At 38.4% G+C, this 16,480-nt stretch overlaps 1 protein-coding gene across 1 annotated transcript in view; it reads left to right on the plus strand.

The window, feature by feature from the left end:
• PIK3C2A (phosphatidylinositol-4-phosphate 3-kinase catalytic subunit type 2 alpha) overlaps positions 1 to 15,579 on the plus strand; it is a gene marked incomplete in the record, with an annotated part of 105,340 nt that extends 89,761 nt beyond the window's left edge. The window contains 10 exon segments of the mRNA XM_070072856.1: positions 1,552 to 1,721; positions 2,227 to 2,383; positions 2,858 to 2,967; positions 5,274 to 5,481; positions 7,266 to 7,390; positions 8,677 to 8,794; positions 8,880 to 8,952; positions 9,317 to 9,426; positions 9,512 to 9,637; positions 12,505 to 15,579. Of these exon segments, the coding sequence (XP_069928957.1) occupies positions 1,552 to 1,721; positions 2,227 to 2,383; positions 2,858 to 2,967; positions 5,274 to 5,481; positions 7,266 to 7,390; positions 8,677 to 8,794; positions 8,880 to 8,952; positions 9,317 to 9,426; positions 9,512 to 9,637; positions 12,505 to 12,687 (1,380 nt within the window).
• Positions 15,580 to 16,480: the final 901 nt, after the last annotated feature.

Here is a 16,480-nt window from a genome sequence, read left to right on the forward strand (position 1 = left end):
AGTGATCTCTACTGTAAAGTATCATTGTAGATATTGTGGTGTTGTAGTACATGCACAGCTATAAAAATAACAATATCATAAAGTTATTTTATAATATTTATATTTATTTATTTATATTTATATAATATTTATAATATTGATATAATGATAGCTTATTTTTACTGGAAGCATCAATTTTTTTGTTCTAGTGTTATTTTGAACTATATATGAGGAGAGGACAATCTCTTAACAAATCAAGGCCTCTCACAATCTTAACTTGGCTTAAGGAATACTCAAGTACACTTGAAATAGTGATGTAAGCAGACCCCAATTTAAGTGTAGTTTATGTATCATCAGCTTCTCTTTGTGGGCCTTTAAAACTGTAAGATTATACCCTTTTCCTACTTCTGTATGATCTGGGGAAAGCAGTGCAGCAGAAGCCAATATTGTGTATTTTAATGTTGATTCTTCTGTGATTCATGGTAAGTTGTTTGTCACACAATAACTGTCAAGTAGCACACAGGAAGCACCTTTTATGCATCTGGCTTTTTTAGGTGATTTAATGAGAGGTGCTGTAACAGAGAGGGATCACACTGCCACTGCCTGGGTTTGAATCTTGGCTCTGCCACGTTAACAAATGTGTGATGTTGGGCAAACACGTGAACTTACCTGTGTTTCAGATTCCCGGATCTGTAAAATGGTGATAGTAGTAGTACCTCAGTCATTTTTTTGTTGTGAGATTTTAAATGAGTTAAGTGTGTGAGTGTGTGTGAAGAGAGTGGGAGAAGGAGAGAGGTATGTTTCACTTGAAATAAGTGCTATGTACACACTATTGCTGTTGTCAGCATCATTGGTAATGATTGCTAGATGAGATTGGAATAAAATTAACCACATGGACAGATAGAGCCACATGGCTGCACCACTGAGAAACACAGTACTTTGAGAATGAAGTACATGTTTTAGGTAAAAATACTCTTTGTACTTGCTGTGTCCTTCTGTATGATATCTTATTATTAATTCTAGCAGTCTCAAGACTGGCAAGACTATATGAAACTATGGAGAACTATGGTTCTGTTTGAGGTAATTATAGATGGCATATAGGGAGTCACCAAATGGGGAAACAAATCACGTTAATTGTTATGACTGGATGTTTTAAGACAGTAGCTGTCATTCTTTACACATGTCCTCCCTATAAAAGGAGTACAGTTTTTTTCTTCTATCCAGATTAGTTTTTGTTCTAATGATACCACTGGTTGTAAACAGCAGAATCTGTGCAGAGCAGGGTTCCAGAAACATTGTATTTAAAAGCTGTTCAAGGGCAGTGTGTACTCCATGTGAGGACTGGCAGGATCCCTGTTTGGTAAAAGCCAAAGCCAGAAGAAAGGGGCAGTGATCACCTTTAGAAGGGAGTTTTGCTTCTGAAATAGGAGTAGGCTAGCATTTATTACTGTAACCCAGTTTGGATGCTGTTGAGAATGTGAATTACAAGAGTGTTTTTAAACAGTGATGAATTAGCTTTCCTTTTCTAAAAGTATTTTTTTTTCCTAAAATAGTCTTATATGTTTATTATAGGCTTCTGAAAATTTTATCTATTCTTGTGCTGGATGCTGTGTAGCCACCTACGTTTTAGGCATTTGTGATCGACACAATGACAATATAATGCTTCGAAGCACAGGACACATGTTTCACATTGACTTTGGAAAGTTTTTGGGCCATGCACAGATGTTTGGTAGCTTTAAAAGGTACTACTATTGGTATTATTGCTATGACTGAGCTTTGCCTTGTTGCTGCCTTTGAGCATAACTGGGGACAAAAAAGGCCCTCAGAGCTCACTTACCACAGAGCACGTAAGATGAGTGTGTGTAAACTTTGTGGAAATGAATTAAGGTATATTTTATTTGATGTAGTTAGTGGCATCTATTAGAAATGGTTCTATTTGTGTAATGGCAGCAAGTACAGGATTTTTCTCTACATGTGTTTGTAACTAGTGTTTGATCTCTCTTTGGAATTGTGGATTTATAAATAAGATCTGGGGAGTTTTCAGTGTAAGTTCTAAGCAATGAGATTATTATTTGATGGCTTTTCTGAAAATGTGAATTATAGAAATTCAAAACTGGCTTATACTAAGTTTCCTAGTTGGAAATTGCTACGGTTATAAGAGTTTAGTTTAGTAACTTTGTAACAGTAACAGCATTTGTTTGAATATCTTCCTTTAATAATACTTTGCTTGTACTTCATTTTAAACAGGGATCGGGCTCCATTTGTGCTGACTTCCGATATGGCTTATGTCATTAATGGGGGGGAAAAGCCCACCATTCGCTTCCAGTTGTTTGTGGACCTTTGCTGTCAGGCATACAACTTGATAAGAAAGCAGACAAACCTCTTTCTTAACCTCCTTTCACTGGTAACTGGTCTTTACAAATATTTAATTAAGTATATATTAGCGCATTTATGTTGGTAAAAAAGTTAATTTTGTGATTTTAGAATAAATTTACTGTAGTCATAAATATCAGCTATATTATTATACCCTTGTATTATTAGTAAAGAGGACAAAAACCAAAGAAGCTCTGCTATGCTAATTGTGACTAATTGATATGGTAATAAAAATACAGTTCTAAAAATAGGAGGTCTGGATTTCACAGCTTTTATGCCATAAGCTGACTTCACAACTTCCACTGGATCACCTGACTTCCTTGGCCTTGACTTTTCTCATTTGTGAGGTCATCACTTAGGTCCCCAGAACACTAACAAATTCCTCACAACTGTGATTGTTTTGTTTCCTTAGTTCTAATCACTTGACCAACTTTCAGGGAGAGGTAGGGAACAAAAATTTAACTCAACAACCAAACAAACAAAAAACTTGTTATCTCTTCCATAGATGATTCCTTCGGGGTTACCAGAACTTACAAGTGTTCAGGATTTGAAATATGTTAGAGATGCACTTCAACCCCAAACTACGGATGCCGAAGCAACAATTTTCTTTACTAGGTAAGGCATTTAAAAAAAAAAAAGGATTTATTTATTTATTTGAAAGAGCTACACAGAGAGAAGGAGAGGCAGAGAGAGGGGTCTTCCATCTGTTGGTTCACTCCCCCATTGGCAGCAGTGGCTGGAGCTGTGCCGATCGAAGCCAGAAGCCGGGAGCTTCTTCTGGGTCTCCCACGTGAGTCCAGGGGACCAAGGCCTTAGGCCTTTTTGTACTGTTTTCCCAGGCCATAGCAGAGAGCTGAATCGGAACTGAAGCAGCCGGGTCTTGAACCGGCGCCTATATGGGATGCCAGCACTGTAGGTGGTGGCTTTACCTGTTCTGCCACAGCACTGGCCTCAAGACATTTTTAAATATCTTGAGAAAGCACTACAATTTGGCCTTCATTTCTTTTACCTTAGTTTAAATAAATGCTATATGTCAAAAAGATCTGATTATGATTCACAGTATAACAATAAGTTGTCAAAAGTTTACTGAGCAAATATAAAAGATTTGCAATTATGTAATTAAAAATACATTTCTCTGAAAACATGATCTCAATTCTAAAAGTTCTACTTGTGAACTATTTCTTAGAAACATGTTTTCTACAGTGCCATGAACTTTTTTTTTCTTTTTTTAAGATTTTATTTATTTGAGAAGAAGAGTTATAGACAGTGAGAGGAAGAGACAGAGAGAAAGGTCTTCCTCCCACTGGTTCACTCCCCAAATGGCCGCAATGGCCAGAGCTGCGCCGATCTGAAGCCAGGAACCAGGTGCTTCTTACCGGTCTCCCATGCGGGTACAGAGGCCCAAGGACTTGGGCCATCTTCCTCTGCTTTCCCAGGCCATAGCAGAGAGCTGGATTGGAAGAGGAACAGCTGGGACTAGAACTGGCACCCATATGGGATGCTGGCACCACAGGTGGAGGATTAACCTACTGCTCCACAGCGCCAGCCCCAGTGCCATGTACTTCTTTAAAGTTTCTTTCTAAAATGATATCTGCACTAGTTTGTTTTCCAGAATTCTGCCTTAAATTTCATGGATCTTTTCAGTGCGTAAAACAGCAAGCTCCGGGACACTGCTGTAGTAAACTATTATTATATGACATAGTACTTGAAACACATATACTCACAACTGGCAGTTGAGTTTGTCATTATGCCCTTAAAAGCGATCTTCCCAGGAAATCTGTTCTAAAGGTCTGGTGAACCAGGCTGCTGCCACATCCTAATGCCACAGAGGGAGGGATGGGGCATGTGAGCTCATGTTCTTTTCTCTCCTTTTTCTCTTGCCTTCTTCATCTCAGTGGAAAAGAGATATAAAACACTTCACTGGACTTCTGTAGTGTCGTCATTCTGGGCTGAAATGATTTGAAGGAAGCTGACTTTTGTACAGCCTTCCAAACTATCCCCGAAAATTTAGGTATTGATGGGTTTTTATTTTTGTTTCTTAAAGATTCATTGCTTCTTCTAGGCAAAACTACAAAGCAGACATATTCGTCTGCTTGGACTTCATAATAAAATACCATAGACTGAAGTTTATTTTTTCACAGTTCTAGAGTTTGGGAAGTCCAAGATCAAGGTGCTAGCCGAGTAGGTTCTTGATGAAGGCTCCTGTCTCAGACTGTAAACGGCCATCTTCTCCTTTATCCTTACACAGCAGTGAGAGAGCAGACTCTCTGTTATCTCTCCTTGTAAGGACACTCCAGTGGGATCAAGGCCCCATCTTTATTTAACCTTAATTTCTTCCTTTAAGGTCATATCTCCAAATATAGTCACATTGGGAACTGAGATTTTAACATATAAATTTGAGGGAATACAAATATTCATTCAGTGTATAGCAAGGCAAAAACCTGTATTTGTAGTTCTTTTACTTCTGTTTTTGAATCTCCTTCTCCTTTCTAGCTTTCTGTACCCTGTTTCTAAGACATTTTGTTTCCTTTGCTTACCTAAGATGTTTTATCCAGGCCTACAAAACAAGCCTCTCTTTGTTGTCACCTTTCCTCTTTATTACAAATGAGTAAAATAACCAAAGTAATCTTCTCAGCTTTGTAACATTCATCTGCTATCCTCAATAGCTCTTGAATTAATCTTGGATCCAATAGGGCTCAAGAAAACCAAGTATCATTTCTTGTACTAAAGGTTTTCATTTGGGTGCAATGCATTTTGACAAGTCTTTGGCCCGTAGAACAAAGGGAATTGCTGACAAAGGAAGAGTTGGTTTAATATTTTAAAGGAAATAGAGGTGTTTTTATCTTTTATTATGTTGAAGGATGGTAAGCATGAATCCTCATGAACATTTTCTGTTAACAAGCTCTCTGATTATTTTCCAGGCTGATTGAATCAAGTTTGGGAAGCATTGCCACGAAGTTTAACTTCTTTATTCACAACCTTGCTCAACTGCGTTTTTCTGGTGTTCCTTCTAATGATGAGCCCATCCTTTCATTTTCGCCCAAAACATACTCCTTTAGACAAGATGGTCGAATCAAGGAAGTCTCTGTTTTTACGTATCATAAGAAATACAACCCAGATAAGCATTATGTAAGTTTGATTTCAGTATTTGTAGACTATTCATATATACATGATTGTTGTCTTTTGTGCTTCATTCTGCCCCCAAGTTCCAAGCATTTGGCCTAATGGTTAAGACACCCACATCCCATATCTGAATGTCTGGGCTCAGTACCCACCTTTGCTCCTTATTCTGGCTTCCTGCTAATGCAGACTCACAAGCAGCATTAATGACTCACGCATTAGGGCTCTTGCCACGAATGTGGGAGACCTGAATTGAATTCCTGGCGGCTGGTTTTGATTGGTGTAAACTTCTGGGAAGTGAACCAGCAGATACGAGTGTGTATGTGTTCTCTTTCTCTCTCTGTCTCTCTCTCTGCCTCTCAATTAAATATTGTTTTTTTAAAGTTCCAAGCATTTGTTCTACACATGCTTGTTTCTTCCATGGATGATTCAAAAGTATGCAAATATACTTGAGACATCTCTAATGTTTAAATATATTGATTTTTTGTAAACTAACTTTACAACTGTGAAGGCCCAATGATATTCTTCCTTTCAGAGGTGAGCTTAAAAGTAGTACTACTCCGCTTTTCTCATTTCTTATCTTTAATTTTTTTTTTTTTTTTTGACAGGCAGAGTGGACAGTGAGAGAGAGAGAGACAGAGAGAAAGGTCTTCCTTTGCCGTTGGTTCACCCTCCATTGGCCGCCGCGGCCCATGCGCTGCAGCCGGCGCACCGCGCTGATCCAATGGCAGGAGCCAGGTACTTCTCCTGGTCTCCCATGGGGTGCAGGGCCCAAGCACTTGGGCCATCCTCCACTGCACTCCCTGGCCACAGCAGAGAGCTGGCCTGGAAGAGGGGCAACCGGGACAGAATCCGGCGCCCCGACCAGGACTAGAATCCGGTGTGCCGGCACTGCAAGGCGGAGGATTAGCCTAGTGAGCCGCGGCGCCGGCCTAATTTTTTCTTAATTGCAAGGTTAAAGCTTACTCCTTGTAACAAATTCAGCTAATACAGAAGTATACTAAAGTAAAAAGTGTAAGGCCCTATCCCATTCTCTGATAAGGTATTATCTCACACACAGTTTTCTAACAAAAACAGGATCTTCACCATATTTTTCCCTCCTTGAGAATATAATATCATCTTTTTTGTTGTCATTCTTCACCCTTCACTACAAAGTTGTTTTGGATAGTACTTTTTAGCACTGTTAGTTTTAAAATTTGTGGTGAATTGATAGATTTTAGAAAGTAGTTTTGTAAGTTGAATTTTTACATTTTATTAATAAATTTTGGTATCTTTTTGTGTAGTATTTTATCCTAATACCATTTTATTGAGTAGCCCATTTTTTCCCTTATGATTTATAGTGCTACTTTTATATATACTGTTTACATATTTCTCTGCATTTATTTCTGGTTTTATATAGATATATCTGACTCTGTGCTCCTATATTATATTTCAAGTATTGTAACTTTATAATAATTTAAATATCCAGTAAAACAAGTTTTCCAGTACCTTTTGTTCTTTTTTCCTTTCTTAAGTCAACATTTTCATTGGAAATGCACTAAATTTATACAATTTGAAAGTATAATTATTGTTTGTACTTCCACTTTCAGGTTCTTTTTTATATCTCTTATAATGGTTACAATCACACTTAGAATGTAGTTAGATATGCTATAAAAGTAATGAGTTTTATATTTGCTGTTTCCTGTTGGTGACACATTAACAAGTTAAAAAGCGCTTGGAGTGTAAATTTCTTTTCTGTCAGGAAAGGAGGTTTTATTATAAATTTAATGCATCTGGGTGTGATTTCTTTTCAGATTTATGTAGTCCGAATTTTGAGGGAAGGACAGCTTGAACCATCATTTGTCTTCCGGACATTTGACGAGTTTCAGGAACTTCATAATAAGCTCGGTATTATTTTTCCACTTTGGAAGTTACCAGGGTATGTTCCCATGCTTTACATTATCCCCTTTTGTAGGAAACTATTATAAATGTAAGTGAAAAACCTTTAATTAACGCTTACTAAGATACTAAAGACTACATCCGACTTATTTTCCTGTATCACAAAGGCCTAATGCAGAATTAGACAGTTAAGGGTTGTAATTTTTGTTGAATGAATAGACAATGAATATGTGATCAAGATATTAAAATATGGAATTTCCAGACTTACAAATGTACCTGACTTTATTGTCTCTAACATAGTAAGCAACACAAGATAAATTGGAATCTTGGTTTTAAAAAGTCAGATGCTAAATTGCTGCAGAAATCATTTATTTTGGGCCATATCGAGCTCCTCTGATAAATAATAAACTGAAGCAAGCATTACTGAAACTGTTAATCAAAATTGTAGTGCTTAGTTTTTTATCTGTTATCCTTAGAGAAGCGTCCCTTTTACTATAGCTTAATGACCAATAGATTTCCTGTGTCATATTGCTCCTTTTCTTCTCAGACTGGATTTCACAAGTAAGGAGGAGGCCAAGTGGGTATTAGAGTGTTTCCAGGGCTAATGCTGTGGCATAACGGGTTAAGCTGCTGCTTGTGACACTGGCGACCCATATGCCTCTGGTTCAAGTCCCAGCTGCTCTACTTCTAAGTCAGCTCCCTGCTAATGTGCTTGGAATATGGCTCAAGTCCTTAAGTTTGGTGCACACACGTGGGAGACCTGGATAGAGCTCCTGGCTTCAGTCTGGCCTAGCTCCTTGTTTTTACAGCCATTGGGGAGTGAATCAGCAGATGGACGATCACTATCCATCCCTGTCTCTCTGTAATTCTGCTTTCAAATAAATAAAAATAAATTTAAAAAAATTAGACAGTGTTGTGACACAGGATTAAGCTGCACAAGCTACACTTGTGATGCCAGTAACCCATATGGGTGCTGGTTTGTGTCCTGGCTGCTCCACTTCCGATCCAGCTCCTTGCTAATGTGTCTAGTGAAGCAGCAGAGGATGGCGCAAGTGTTTGGGCTCCTGTACCCCTGTGGGATACCCAGAAGTTAACAACCCATTCATCTTTTGTTCTATGGCGTATAAAAGGTTAATGGGTAATTGAACTATTTTATCACATGTACTTGAAGGGGAGTCCCCCCAAAATTACTTTTATAATAGATTAAATTTCCACTCTTGTCTTTAAGTATATACAAAACTGTATCCTAAGTATATATTGTGTTTGATTCTGTAAGTACTTCCAGATGAAGTAATTTAAGTCTCACATTTTTGTTTTGCTTTGTAGCTTCCCTAATAGGATGGTTCTGGGCCGAACGCACATAAAAGATGTAGCAGCCAAAAGGAAAATCGAATTAAACAGTTATTTACAGAGTTTGATGAGTGCTTCAGCAGAAGTGGCAGAGGTAAACTTCCCAAATAACAAATAGTAACACTGTGCCTCTTGTGCTGCACAATGTTTAATGAATCTTTTTTTCTCTTCAATCTTAGTGTGATCTTGTTTGTACTTTTTTCCACCCTTTACTTCGTGATGAGAAAGCTGAAGGAATAGCTAGGTCTGCAGGTGAGCTTGTTTTCTTCTTTGTTGGTAATTCATGACCTGTAAGTTGGTATCTTCTTGACGAGAACGGAGTAGAGTGACAATGGTCTTACTTGCTGCAGTGAAAATGGGAGTATATGAGGTGCTCCCAAAAATTAATGGAAGAATAGAGTTAAAAGATGACACATGCATTTTCCATGAGCTTTTTGAAGACCTCTCCAAGCCAGTCCATTTCTAGATAAACTTAACCTTCCTAAACAAGTTTAAATCAGTCGTCAGCCAGGTTCTTTGCCTCATGTTCTGGTCCAGGAAGTCAACACTTTTTGTTATAGCTTAGACCACTACAGTGAGCAGGATAGAATAAAGAGGAAAATATTTGTATTTTCAGATGCAGGTCCCTTCAGTCCTACTCCAGGCCAAATAGGAGGAGCAGTGAAATTATCTGTCTCTTACCGAAATGGTACTCTTTTCATCATGGTGATGCACATCAAAGATCTTGTGAGTGATTACAAATAATGTTGACTGTGGAATAAACTTTTACCTTAGTAGGGAGCATTACTGTGAGGACTGCTTTTCTTTATAGGTTACTGAAGATGGGGCTGACCCAAATCCATATGTCAAAACATACCTACTTCCAGATACCCACAAAACATCCAAGCGTAAAACCAAAATTTCACGAAAAACAAGGAATCCAACATTCAATGAAATGGTAAGTTAAAATCATGTCTGTAAACATTTTTAGATTTGTTGTTTTGAGATTTTTACATTTTAAAATGCTTAAAGCTTTTAAGTATCAGCTGCTGAGTTATATATTGCAAAAAAGAAATCAAATCCATTGCAGTTAAATGATGCAGAATAGACCCCTCAATCATAGACTCTTAAGCTTTTAAACAGATCTTAGGAACCATGATGTAACAGTGCATGAGCACCGCTCTTGAATGTCCAGTCTGTGCATAAGGTCTTCCAGGCTACCCAGTTGGTCTTGGCAGCTCCTCCTGCTCTTGATTACTTTTTGCCCTGAGCTGAAATCTTACTGCCTGCAGTCACCTCTGAGGTCCTGGTTGTAGCTCTCAGAACGGCTCCTTTCTACACCCCCTTACAGCGCCCAGATGAGTGAAGTTCAGATGCCCTTTATGGTTTCTCTTCGGAAACATCTGCACCTTTGTTTGGTGGTGGTAGTATCAGAATCAGTCTTTGAATATGTTTTTATCTCTCAGTGATCCTCTTAAAATGGGGTGTTCAAAATTGAAAGCAGTAATAATTCCAACAATAATAGAAAACAAAACATCAGCTGAAGGGTATGAGACATGACTGGAACATATAAGCTAACCTTTTAATATCATCTTAAAGTCTTTCTCTATTCTCCATACTCAGCACTTTTAGATAAATAATGTTTGTGTGCATTAATACCACATCCATACAAAAATGTTTGGCTGGAGATTGGAAGCAAAGAATTCTGAATTTTCTTTAAGGTTATAAATGAAAACCAGGACAGATATTTTGTGTAGGGTTAAGATGCTGCTTGGGACACCTGCATCCCATATCGGAGTGCCTGGGTTGGAGTTCCAGCTCTGCTCCCAATTCTAACTTCCTAACAGTGCACACCTGGGAAGCAGCAGTGATGGCTGAAGTAATTCATTCTCTGCCACCCAGGAGGGAGACCTGCATTAAGTTCCTGGCTCCTAGCTCCAGCCAGGCACAGCCCTCACTCTTTCAGGCATTTAGGGAATAAACCAGCAGGTAAGAGCTGTGTCTGTCTCTTTCTCTCTGACTTTCAAATAACTTTTAAAAATTTAAAAAGAATTTATTGAAACCTCTAAGAAAATCATTTCACTTCTTTAAAAGTATACATAATGCTTGGTCAAGACCAATCAATATTTTCCTCAAAAAGCAATGTTTTTGTTTCTGTTTCTGTTTTTTCTAATAAGCAGAGAAATAAGGTGTAGTCAGGTGTTTTTGTTTTTTGCTATTTCTGTCAAACATTGAGAAGAATTGCATTATGTTTCTCAGAACATATTATGCTTTCTGGAAAAATTCTAAGTTTTGACTATGGTGAGAATTTGAAACAGAATGGCTTGTTGTTGTGTGTTTGTTTTTTTTTTTTTTTTTTTTTTTTTTTTTTTTTAAGATTTATTTGTTTATTTGGAAGGCAGAGTTACAGAGAGGCAGAGAGAGGTCTTCCATCCACTGGTTCACTCTCCAGATGGCCGCAACGGCCGGAGCTGAGCCAATCCAAAGCCAGGAGCCAGGAGCTTCTTCCTCGTCTCCCACGTGGGTGAAGGGGTCCAAGCACTTGGACCATCGTCCGCTGCTTTCCCAGGCCATAGCAGAGAGCTGGACCAGAAATGGAGCAGCAGGGACTTGAACCAGCACCCATATGGGATGCTAGCATTGCAGGCGGTGGCTTTGCCCACTATGCCACAGCACTGGCCCCCAGATTGGCTTTTAACATTCCAGGTTTGTTGAAAACTGCAATTTTTTTAAAAATTTATTTTATTTATTTGAAAGGCAGAGTTAGAGAGAGAGAGAGATCTTCCATCTGTTGGTTCACTCCCCAAACGGTCACAGGGATAGGGCTGGACTAGACTGAAGCTGATCTCCCACATGGGTGCAAGGGCCCAAGGACTTGGGCCATTTCTGCTGCTTTCCCAGGCACATTAGCAGGGAGCTAGATCAGCAGTGGAGCAGCTGGGACTTGAATCAGCACCTAAATGGGATGCTGGCATCACAGGTCCTGGCTTTACCTGCTAAGGCACAGTGCTGGCCAGCCCCGCAGCTCACTAGGCTAATCCTCTGCCTGTGGTGCTGGCACCCCGGGTCCCGGTTGCCCCTCTTCCAGGCCAGCTCTCTGCTGTGGCCCGGGAGGGCAGTGGAGGATGGCCCAGATGGTTGGGTCCTTACAACCTCATGGGAGACCGGGATGAAGCACCTGGCTCCTTGCTTCGGATCAGCGCAGCGCTGGCTGTAGCAGCCATTAGGGGAGCAAACCAATGGAAGGAAGACCTTTCTCTCTGTCTCTCTCTCACTGTCTAACTCTGCTGGGGGGGGGGGGGCACAGTGCTGGCCCCACAAACTGCCCTTTTTAGTAGATGAGCTTATGATAATCAAGAATTGTTTCATGATATATTAAATCCAACAGAAAAAAGAAAAAGGGAAATGTTAATCATTCCTTTTTTGTAATATAATTTTAATATTACACTGTCCTACCTTGCTGTCTTTCATTCTTGTTTTTCCTAGCTATTAGATGACCTTAAGTTTTACTGCCATGCAATTTCTTTTCCTTTCTGCATCACCTTCATCTCAGAAGAAACATGTTTCTAGTTGTTAATTTTTATTCAACAACTGGATCCATTTTTGTACATCTCTGTCAGACATTCACAGGAATTACAATACATTCCAAGACTCTTGAAATACAAAATGTGCTTCAGGAGTATTAAAACAAATCCTTCCACATAACTGATGTCATTTGTTGTAATTCTTTGGCTAATAGTCTCACTTTTGTTTCACTTAAAATATTCCAAAAAACCAAACACACTTTAATTTGTAATTTATTGTTTCTTTTTTCCTTTGTTGTAGCTTGTGTACAGTGGATACAGCAAAGAAACCCTAAGACAGAGGGAACTTCAGCTAAGTGTGCTCAGTGCAGAATCTCTGCGGGAGAATTTTTTCTTGGGTGGAATAACCCTGCCTTTGAAAGACTTCAACTTGAGCAAAGAGACAGTTAAGTGGTATCAGCTGACTGCAGCAACTTACTTATAAGCTGGTGAATTTCTGAGCTTTGGAAGCAAGAACAGTTATAAACATGTGCATGTGCACACATACTGGTGAACTCTGTATAGTATTTTTATACTTGGGCAGAAATTATATAAACTTGCTGAATTTCAACATGTTTGTTGGACCAATAGTCACATAAACTAATTTTTATGACTTTTTGAAAGCCATTGGTGTCTAAAAGTCATTATGTTGAATGCTGTAAACCCTAAACGTCATAAGTCCTCCAGAGGGCTTTGAGATCCTGCTGTGTCAGTGCTGCCACCTCGTCTGCATTGTTCCCGATACGTACATAGCATGTTTGTTTCCTGTTACGCACCTCTTGGAGCCTTGACCACTGTGTAAGCTCACAAACACCAAAGGAAAGGAAAGATGCAGAGTGCTACCACAACACGCAGCTGCTATTCCAGGGCTGAGAAGCAAAGCACAAATAGACAGCTATGCTAAGAACTACTACGTAGTTTGTAGGACTAGGGAAAAAATAATACTGGTTTTTTACTTATCGTTAAAGCCTTTTTCAGAATAAGTGCCAGTCGCTGAAGTTGTAAATAATGGTGCCTTACTTAACTTTATATGCTTCCCTGGCACTTCATTCTGATTCTTTCCTGACTTAGTAAGTAATTAATACATAGTGTTCACTCACTTTCAGTTTACTAAAGATAAGAAATTATATACCAATGTTTTTCCCACAAAAAGTCATTTAAGTTTTGTTGCCCTGTTACTGAATGAGGGCCACTTATACAGTTGTGTACTGAATTCCTTCATTCCATTATAATCCTACGTTTATTCCCAGATGTGTGAACTAAAGTTTGTTCATATCACCTCCATATATCCATACGTCACTCACTCTATAGACAAATGCAAATTCCTCACCCATGTGCCCATTCCTGTTTGCTACAAAAGCTCTATGAGTAGAGAAGACTCTTCACAAGAAGCCCAGGACAAGGATTCTAGGGTTCAGACTAAATTGTAATGATCTTTATGGAAGTTCATCTTGTAAACTGTCTTAACATTTGTAAACATTGTACATTCATATGGAAGATTTTATTTTGTATAATATAATGGGATTCAGAATCATACAGGATTGAAATTATTCTACAGAAACCGTTGAGAGTAAGGTTCATTTTTATGAGTTATTTAGTGTCAGGCATAATTTTGTTTAGATAAGTGTGTATATATAATAATAACTTTCATGGTTAGAATAGAAATTCAGATACTTTTTAAATGGTAATAGGGATGATAGCAATCTGGTTGCTGTAAGAAAACTGACAAAATATGCAATGAAGAGTACCGTGAGAGAAAGGACAATCTTCAGTTCAGTTTCCCAGACCATTCTTTATTATGAACTGTGCAAGTGTTTAATGTAAATAGTGACATTTGCAGAGCAGAAATAAGAGTTCAGGATATATCAGAGGAATAGTTTAAAAAAAAAAAAAAAAAACTTGAATTTTTTGGTGCCTAACACTAATGGTCCATTTATAGGAAGACCCATGAATAGGATATATGAATGTCTGTGTTTTCTATGTTAAAATATGTTGTCTATTTAATAAGTTAATTAAGATATACATCAAAGTACCACTCTTTGCTTTTTCTACATATGGTTAACATTTCTTAAGTGTGTGAGTAGCTTTGCAAATGTAAAATAGCACTAGAAATTTTCACTCAAGCTTTTGAGAACTAATTCCATTCCATGAGTTGTCACTTAGCCACTGTAAAAGGAAAAAAAAGAAAGTGCTGTCTTGGTATGAGGTCCTGTTGATTGGACAGCCTTTCTGCAGTCTGCTGCCGCAGTGTCTTGTAGAACAGAGCTAGACTCTGCCGTCACTTTTCAGTTACGAGAAACATAGAATCATATTCAGAGTGTATATTAAGATTAATACTGTATAAATAACAAGAATTTAGAACAAGTGGTAATGTTTTCTCTTATTAATTTAATTCATTTTGTGCCTTCTTTGGTCATTAAAACATGTATACATATATTTTTCATGTATCTTAATATAAATTATTCCTTCGTGAAATGCTGACCTGCAACCCATACCAAAAAGGCAAACAAAGGAGGGGAGCTTCTTTGCACTACCACTGCTACTCTGAAACAATTTTAAATCCCTTGGATTTTTTAATATTTTTTAAAGGTTTAAATTAAAGTAAATCTGAAAAACAAAAGTTTAAGCAAACTGGCCAAGACACTAATTTTTATATATAATTACAGTGTTTTATACTTCTCTTTACTGAGTGAAAATAATTATGCTACATGTAAGTCTTGTACCAGAAGAGTTCTTTCTTCTTGCCAGTGTTTTGAGATTTGAAGATAATGGCTCACTCCAAGAAGCTATTATTTTCTCTACTGAGGAACCCAGTGCAGAACTGGCACTGATGTTTTTATGACTGCCTTTATATGAATCTGTAAATATTCATATATGTTAAGGCATGTATGATCTTTGGTAAAGTAAGAGGAGGCTTCAAACAGTTTGTAGGAAAATGGAATGAAAAGATAATGCAATTTTCCACGAACATTTTGAAGCCCCCTTATACTCATTTTTTTCAAACTCAAGTTGTATAAAGTTTTCAATATCTTGCCTTAAATGTGTTAACTGTTCTTTCTAGAATTCAAGTGTTTAAAAAGAATATATTCACTTTTGTTAGTCTTCAGATCAGAGGACAGAAGCCCCATCTTCATAATCCATAGGTTTTACTCACATGCTGTTTGACTAGCAGTGCAAGTATGAACTAGTCTCATCTATAAGAACCAAATACTTTAATTATATTAAGATAGTGAATTAAGATGTATAATATTTTTTATTAATACCTTAAATATATTAAGTGGATTGAATGTGACTTCATAACTGTACTACGATTGTATTAAAATATTTCTGGAATAAAGGAGTTCTGCTGTCATTTCTTTCCTTGCTGACGTACATTCTTAGTTCCAGACTTTAATATGAGCTTACTGTTGTTGTCCTTGGCATCTCACCTGGGAGTTTATTCAGTCCAAGAATCCCAAATTTCAGAACCAGCCTTTCACTTAATTCTACAGATGCCACATGGGGATCCTGACTTGTGGTTCTGTGAAGATCTGGATCGCTACCACTTTGCTGCAGTCCCATCAGTTTCTTTCTTTCTTTCTTTCTTTTTTTTTTTTTTTAAGGTTTACTTATTTGTTTGAAAGTCTGAGTTACACAGAGAGAGGAGAGGCAGAGAGAGGCCCTCCATCCACTGGTTCACTCCCCAGATGGCCGCAATGGCCGGAACTTTGCAGATATAAAGCCAGGAGCCAGGAGCTTCCTCTGGGTCTCCCACATGGGTGCAGGGACCCAAGGACTTGGGCCATCTTCCACTGCTTTCTCAGGCCATAGCAGAGAGTTGGATCAGAAGTTGAGCAGCCCATATAGGATGCTGGCGCTTCGGGCCAGGGCGTTAACCCACTGCGCCACAGCGCCAGCCCCCATTACAGTTTCTTAGGTGTGAAATGTTTCTGTGAGAATGGCCTTTTGTATTTTACTTAGATATTCAGTACAGCAACAGCCACATTACAGACCTATAAAGAATTTTTTTAAAAGATTCATTTATTTATTTGAAAGGCAGAATTACAGGGAGAGGGGGACAGGGATCAATCTTCCATTCACTGGTTCACTCTCCAAATTGCTGCAATGGCCAGGGCTGGGTCAGACCAAAGCCAGGAGCCAGGAGCTTCCTCTGGGTCTCCCACATGGGTGCAGGGACCCAAGCACTTGGGCCATCTTCCACTGTTTTCCTAGGTATATTGGCAGGGAGCTGGATCAGA

Source organism: Oryctolagus cuniculus, chromosome 1 (assembly GCF_964237555.1).
Source record: "Oryctolagus cuniculus chromosome 1, mOryCun1.1, whole genome shotgun sequence".
NCBI lineage: Eukaryota > Metazoa > Chordata > Mammalia > Lagomorpha > Leporidae > Oryctolagus > Oryctolagus cuniculus.